Source organism: Henckelia pumila, chromosome 4 (genome assembly GCF_033568475.1).
Source record: "Henckelia pumila isolate YLH828 chromosome 4, ASM3356847v2, whole genome shotgun sequence".
NCBI lineage: Eukaryota > Viridiplantae > Streptophyta > Magnoliopsida > Lamiales > Gesneriaceae > Henckelia > Henckelia pumila.
Window position 1 is genome coordinate 43,297,482 of NC_133123.1, and position 6,605 is coordinate 43,304,086.

The following is a 6,605-nucleotide window of genomic DNA, read 5'->3' on the forward strand; positions in this document are numbered from 1 at the left end:
CCTCGCTTTTCCAGCAGGGAAAATCGTCTGAGAAATTTGACCCCCTTCTCGATAACCTTGCTTCAGATCCAGTTCTTGCTAGAAACTTGGTTATCTACGAGAAAATTTTACCAACTTCTAAATATGAAGGATTATGGCAGGGTGAGTGGACTGATGGGGTGTTCACGCAAGATGGTTTGGACGGACATGGGAACTCTAACTCGTTGGTGAACAATGGAGATCAATCAGAAGGAGAAATGGATCATGAGCTTGATATTGGTGATATTAACCTGGACCTTTGTGGTGCTACTAGTGTGACTGAAGCTGTTCATGGAGATATTCCAATTGAAGATGGAGTTGTAAAATGTCTTACGATAACGGAATCTGTTATCGAGAACCAAAGTATGCAAGTTAATTCTTCACAAAAAAGGGGGCCTGGTCGACCACCTAAGCGTAATAAGTCGGTGCCTATTTTGGGATCTCGAGGTGGACATGGTAAACAAGCTTCTGGACCTAATAATAATCCAACCTCTGACCCAGATAGAGTTTAATTTGTCGGATTCGACACTGATCCAATCGTTTCTATGGATTGTCTTATTTGGAATGTTCGAGGGATCGGTAATAAAGCAGTTCAGATGCGGCTCGCATTTTTGAAGGAAACTAATAATCTGCTATTTCTAGTTGTTATTGAACCGAAGAGGCAATTAGATCAGAAATGGAGGAATAATAGATTTGGGTTCTCCTCGGTTCTATCCAATACTACCAGCAAGATTTGGTTTTATCACTCTATGGAAGTCTCGGTGGCCATGTGTGTAGATCACGATCAGTTTTTACACTTGAAAATATCATCTGCTCTTTTCCCCACTGACTCTATTGTTTATGCTAAGTGCGATAGGAGTGGTCGTAGATTGCTATGGGAGGGTCTTTTGGACTGCAAGCCCTCTGATGGTTGCCCTTGGATAGTTGGAGGAGATTTTAACATTATTGCGGATCCTCTGGAGCATTCTCCCCTGAGTTAATCAACCCGAAGGTATGTATGAGTTTACGGAGTTTATTACTGATGCCGGATTATCTGATGCAGGCTTTGTTGGTTCAAGGTTCACTTGGACCAACATGAGGATCTGGAAAAGGCTAGATCGGGTTTTGATTTCCTCTAACTGGGCTGATTTTTTTAATACCTTCAAAGTGGATCATCTGCATAGGGGTTCCTCAGATCACTGCCCCTTACTTATCTCTGCTCCTTTCCTTCCTAAACCTACTGGAGCTTTTCGTTTTCAGAACATGTGGTGTCTTCACCCGAGATTTTTACAAACTGTGCGATTGAATTGGAATATTCCTTGCGAGGGTAGAGGTCTCGGTCGTTTAATTTTTAAACTCAAGAGACTTAAAAATCATCTTAAGTGGTGGAATAGGGATGTTTTTGGTAATATTCATGATAAATTAAAGGCCCTGGATTCGATAGCTGCTCAAGCGGAGTTGGAGTTTGATGTGATTCAATCTGATGATAAAAGAGAGGCTCTTTCTTTGGCTAAAGCTAATTTGGCTCTTGGTCTTGCAATGGAAGAATATTTTTGGAAACAGAAAGCTGCGGATAAGTGGACTGTATATGGTGAGAAGAACACGGCTCTTTTTCATAATATGATTAATCGGAGGCGCGCCAGAAATAAAGTTTACAGGATTTGGGAGGATGGAGTTGCAGTTGATAATCCGATTGGGATTAGGGAGTCTGGGGTCAGATTTTTTGAGCAATTGTTGTCAGGCGAATCTTCTGCTCCTGTCAGGCCTATTTTTTTTTTTTTTTTATCATATTCCGGTCTTATTAGATGAAGCAAACAATGATTTCATGTTGGCTCCCTTCTATGAAAAAGAGGTGTATGATTGTGTTTTTTCTATTCATGAGGATAATGCAGCCGGGACAGATGGTTTCTTAGCAGGGTTCTATAGGATAATGCCACCTCCTTGATTTTGATCCCAAAGATTCCTGAAGCTCAAATATGGTCAGATTTTAGGCCGATTAGCTTGTGTAATGTCATTAATAAAATTATTACTAAGCTGATCACTCTTCGTTTGAACCTCCTTTTGCCTAAGATCATCTCTCCGAATCAGAGTGGTTTTGTTAAATACAGACTAATTTTAGATAATATTCTTCTTGCTCAGGAGATGGTTCATCATTTGAATTATCATACTAGGGGAGGAAATATTCTCATGAAGTTGGATATGGCTAAGGCCTATGATCGAGTCCAGTGGGATTTTCTGAGACAGATGATGGGAGCTTTTGGCTTTTCTGAGGGGGTTTGCCAGCTTATTCTTAGGTGTGTTAATAACTGTTGGTTTTCAGTCCTGATCAATGGCTCTCTCTCAGGCTTTTTCCACTCGAACAGGGGGCTCTGGCAGGGGGATCCAATCTCCCCCTCGTTATTTGTGATTGTCGCGGAATATTTATCTCGTGGTTTGGATTAATTGTTTGATCGCCACAAGATGCTTTACTACCACACTGGGCGGCCTTTCAAATTGACACACTTGGACTATGCAGACGATCTTATTCTTTTCACCAATGGATCCATCCTGGGGATTAAAATTCTCAGGAAGTTTTTACATCATTATGAGCAGTGTTCTGGTCAACTTATCAACAATTCTAAGAGTGTTATTATCACTGGGAAAAATTGTTCTCTTCAGAGGAAAGGAAAGTATTATTCCTTAACTAGATTTGGTGAAGGAACCCTTCCGATTCGGTATCTGGGAGCTCCTCTGTTCTTAGGCCCTCGCAAGAGTTCTTATTTCCTTCATCTGCTTAGCAGCGCTAGTAAAAAGCTCCAAGGGTGGGAAACGCAAAATCTATCTTTTGGAAGTAGGCTGGTGCTTATTAAAAGTGTGTTATGTTCGATGCCTATTTATTTATTTCAGGTTCTGCAACCTCCGGGGACTATCCTGCACAGGTTCGAAATGTTATGTGACAACTTTCTTTGGGGATCGAAATCTGAGGTAAAGAAAATACATTGGATATCTTGGGAAAAAATTTTCATCCTGTTTCGGAAGGTGGTTTGGGTATTCGGAGGCTCAAAGATGTCGTCACTGCATTTTCTATCAAATTATGGGTGAGATTCGGTCCTATCAATCCCTCTGGAGTAATTTCTTAAGTTTGAGATATTGTAAATCTAATCCTCCGGCGGCTGTCCAGAGTAAGCAAAATATCTCTCGGGTCTGGAGGAGGATGATGAAAATCAGGGATCGGGCCGAACAAAATATTGGTTGGCGTATGGTGATGGGAATGTTAGCTTTTGGTTTGATTCCTGGTTACCGGAGGGCCCTTTAATCTAGTTAACAGCCATTCATGGCTCCCCTTCTACGCAAGTCAGATGGTTTTTACATGATAGGAGATGGAATTTTGATCGGGTAATTTTATTTGTTCATCCTGAAATTGCTGCTCGGGTGGTGGAAATTCCTATCCACCCCAACTCGAAAGACATAGCTATTTGGAAACCAGCCAGAAATGGGAGATTTTCGGTTAAAGCTGCTTGGGATTTGGTTCGAAACAGGAGTGAGGAAGTGGGTTGGTTTAGAGGTGGGTGGTCCAAATTATTTAAGCCATCCATCTCGGTTTTCTGTTGAAGGTGGTTTTTTAAGAGACTCCCTGTTGACGATATCCTTGAAACAAGAGGGATTTCGTTAGCTTCTATGTGTCAATGTTGCAGGAAGCAGGAAACTTTTGTTCACATTTTCTTTGGGAGTGTTCCTGTCATTGTGGTTTGAAAATTCTATGCTAAAGTCTTCAAAGTCTCTGATTATCATATTTTCGACAACTGGAAGGCTACCGGAGAATGGAAGAAAGAGGGCCATATCAAAGAAATGATCCCATTCCTTATTATATGGTTTCTTTGGCATGCGAGAAACGAACACAAACACAAGGGGAGGAACATTCATTCGGCCATTATTATTATGAATATTACTGAATTTCTATTGTCTCTTAATCGTGCAGGAGTGCTTAGAGCAGGGCATTGGTCCGGTTATATGGAAGTAGCAGAATCTATGGGGTTCAAATATTCGGTTAACAGAGTCACTTCTATTCGAGTGTTTCGATGGTTACCTCCTGCCATAGGATTATTTAAATTGTACTCGGACGGATGTTCGAAAGGTGATGGTGAGTCTGGGATCGGCGGTATTATCAGAGATCATAATGGCAATCCTCTTATTGCATTCCATGACCATATTGGGTTGGGATCAAATACCAGAGCTGAATTGCTAGCAATTTGTAAAGGGTTACAGATTTGTAAATTACATAAATTTTTTCCCTTGTGGCTGGAAGTGGATTCCATGGCAGCCTTGGCTATTTTAGATTCAGATTCTACAGACTGGAACATATGTGGATGTTTAACTCAGATTCAAGGTATCTTGTTATCTTCGGTGGTTAGGAAATCTCATGTTTATCGAGAGGCGAACGCTGCTGCAGATGAGCTGGCTAATATGGGGGTGGTTAATGGGTTAGAAATTTTGAGACCGGAGGAGCTGCATGGAAAAATCCAAGGGATTTGCAGATTAGATAGGATAGGTCTTCCCTATATTAGATGCAAATCGGTTTGTCATTAAATCTGCTGTTATTTTTCTTGGTAGCTCTTGTTATTTCTTGAGAGGTTTTGGCTTAGTCCCCCTCTCTTGTATTTACCTTTTATTTTAATAAACGGCTAGGGGTCTGCCAAACCACCCGCCACAACAGGCGGTGTTTTTGGGGGAAAAAAAAGAAATGAATTTTATATGATTTTTATGGATAGTACACAAAAAATTGATTTTTCTAAAGGATCTTTTGCTAGACAAAAGATTAAATTTGAATTTTATCTTCCAAAATGAAATTTTTTTCAGAAATTTATATTTTCAAAGTTTTCTGAAAAATAATATAATATAATAAGATATGAATTCTATTCTTGTTGTGAAAAGCATAATAAATTAATTCCTTTTATTCCTTGGTTTATTAGAACTTACGTAATTGATTATATCAATGTTATTGAAAAAAAATTATAAACTTTCTTCTGGATCTATACAGAAATCCTGATATCCTCCACCAATAATCTTTTCAAATTGAAAAGAATAATAAAATCATAAATGTTGCTTCTTTCTCTAAACTGTTTGAGAATGATATTTTACAGGTTACTGTCAAACATATTAACCAAATTTTAGAAAAACAAAATTACACTAATTTATATTTAACTATTTTAGGAAAAGAAATTATTTCTTTACATAATAGAATTAAAATGATTATTTTTGCTATAAATCAAATAAAACCATATGTTCATATACAACATAAGGAAAAAACTAATATTGTTTCTATAACATCTTCTTCTATTCAGCCACCCCCTGAAATAAAAGATTTTAAATTAAAATCTTCAATGTCTGAATTATAAAAATTTATAGAAGAAAAATTACATTTTTTTAATGTTTCCACTTTAGATGGAAAGATGGATGAAAATTCTTCTATCTCAGATGATGAGATTAATAAATTAAAATGGGCTGATAGACCTACTCATAATAAGTATTATTATAGTAGACCTATTCCCATGGATGTTCTTCATGAAGAAAAATAATATATTATTTCTAATAATTATAATGATAAAAGTATATATGAATGGAATATTGATGATTTTGCGGATAAGCATATATAATATTGCTCACCATATGCTTATGTATAGCACTATTTGTAAGAATAATGGTAATACTGACAAAAATATTGCTAAAATTATTACAGCAGGTTTTACTGGCCAACTTAAAGGTTGCTGGGATAACCATTTATCTTAATCTCAAGGAGATGAAATTTTAGGAACTATAAAAATTGAGAATAATATTCCAATTGAAAATTCAGTTTATACTTTAATTATGACTGTGATTGAGCATTTTACAGGTAGATTTACTGATAATAGTGAGAATATTCGTATTTTGCTTAGTAATTTACGTTGCAAAACTCTCACTGATTTTAGATGGTATAAAGATACTTTTCTTTCAATAATTTATGAATTACTTGACTGTAGTACTAGTCAATGAAAAGCCAAATTTATTGATGGTCTTCCAGGTTTATTTGCTGAAAGAATTATAAAAATTTTAAGAAAAGATATTTGTCTATTCCTTATGATAGTTATACTTGTGAAAAACTTATTATTACTTGTGTCCAAGAAGGGCTAGCTCTTTGTAATGAATTAAAGCTAGATAAACAAATAAAAAGAAAAAATTTGTTAGAAAAAAGATAACTTGGTAAATTTTGTGACCAATTTGGTATTGATATGCCTATGTATAAGAAAACATTACCTGATCTAGGTAGATCTAATAGATTTAACAAATTTTATAAAAGACGCCGTCACTTATCTGAAAAAAAAAAAGATAAGAAAGAAAAAAAAGAGCTGCGTAGGCAGAAAATGACATATCCTAAGAAAAAATATAAAATTATTTATCATAAATGTGTCAAAAAAGATCATTATGCTAATAAGTATTGGACCAAAGAAAAGATTAAAAATCTTGACATTGATGATAATATTAAAGAAAAATTATTTAATATATTTTTAACTTCTGATTCTGATAATTGTTCGGAACAAGAATCTCATAGTTTTGAGGATATTAATGTCTTAGAAATTTATTCGATTATCTCA

The 6,605-nt window shown here is 36.3% G+C and overlaps 1 protein-coding gene across 1 annotated transcript; it reads left to right on the forward strand.

The window, feature by feature from the left end:
• Window positions 1-1,011: 1,011 nt before the first annotated feature.
• LOC140860946 (uncharacterized) lies at window positions 1,012-4,563 on the forward strand. Its single transcript, XM_073263943.1, has 6 exons — window positions 1,012-1,755; window positions 2,137-2,271; window positions 2,656-2,835; window positions 2,884-2,961; window positions 3,298-3,541; window positions 3,956-4,563. The coding sequence occupies exons 1-6, from the start codon at window positions 1,012-1,014 to the stop codon at window positions 4,561-4,563; spliced, it is 1,989 nt and encodes a 662-aa protein (XP_073120044.1).
• The last annotated feature ends 2,042 nt before the right edge of the window (window positions 4,564-6,605 follow it).

Coding starts and splice junctions, on each gene's coding strand:
- LOC140860946 (XM_073263943.1), top strand. CDS start 1,012: ATGTATGAGTTTACGGAGTTTATTACTGATGCCGGATTATCTGATGCA. Junction 1,756..2,136: donor CAGGCGAATCTTCTGCTCCT/GTCAGGCCTATT, acceptor CTTCTTGCTCAG/GAGATGGTTCATCATTTGAA. Junction 3,542..3,955: donor GGAAGTGGGTTGGTTTAGAG/GTGGGTGGTCCA, acceptor TTAATCGTGCAG/GAGTGCTTAGAGCAGGGCAT.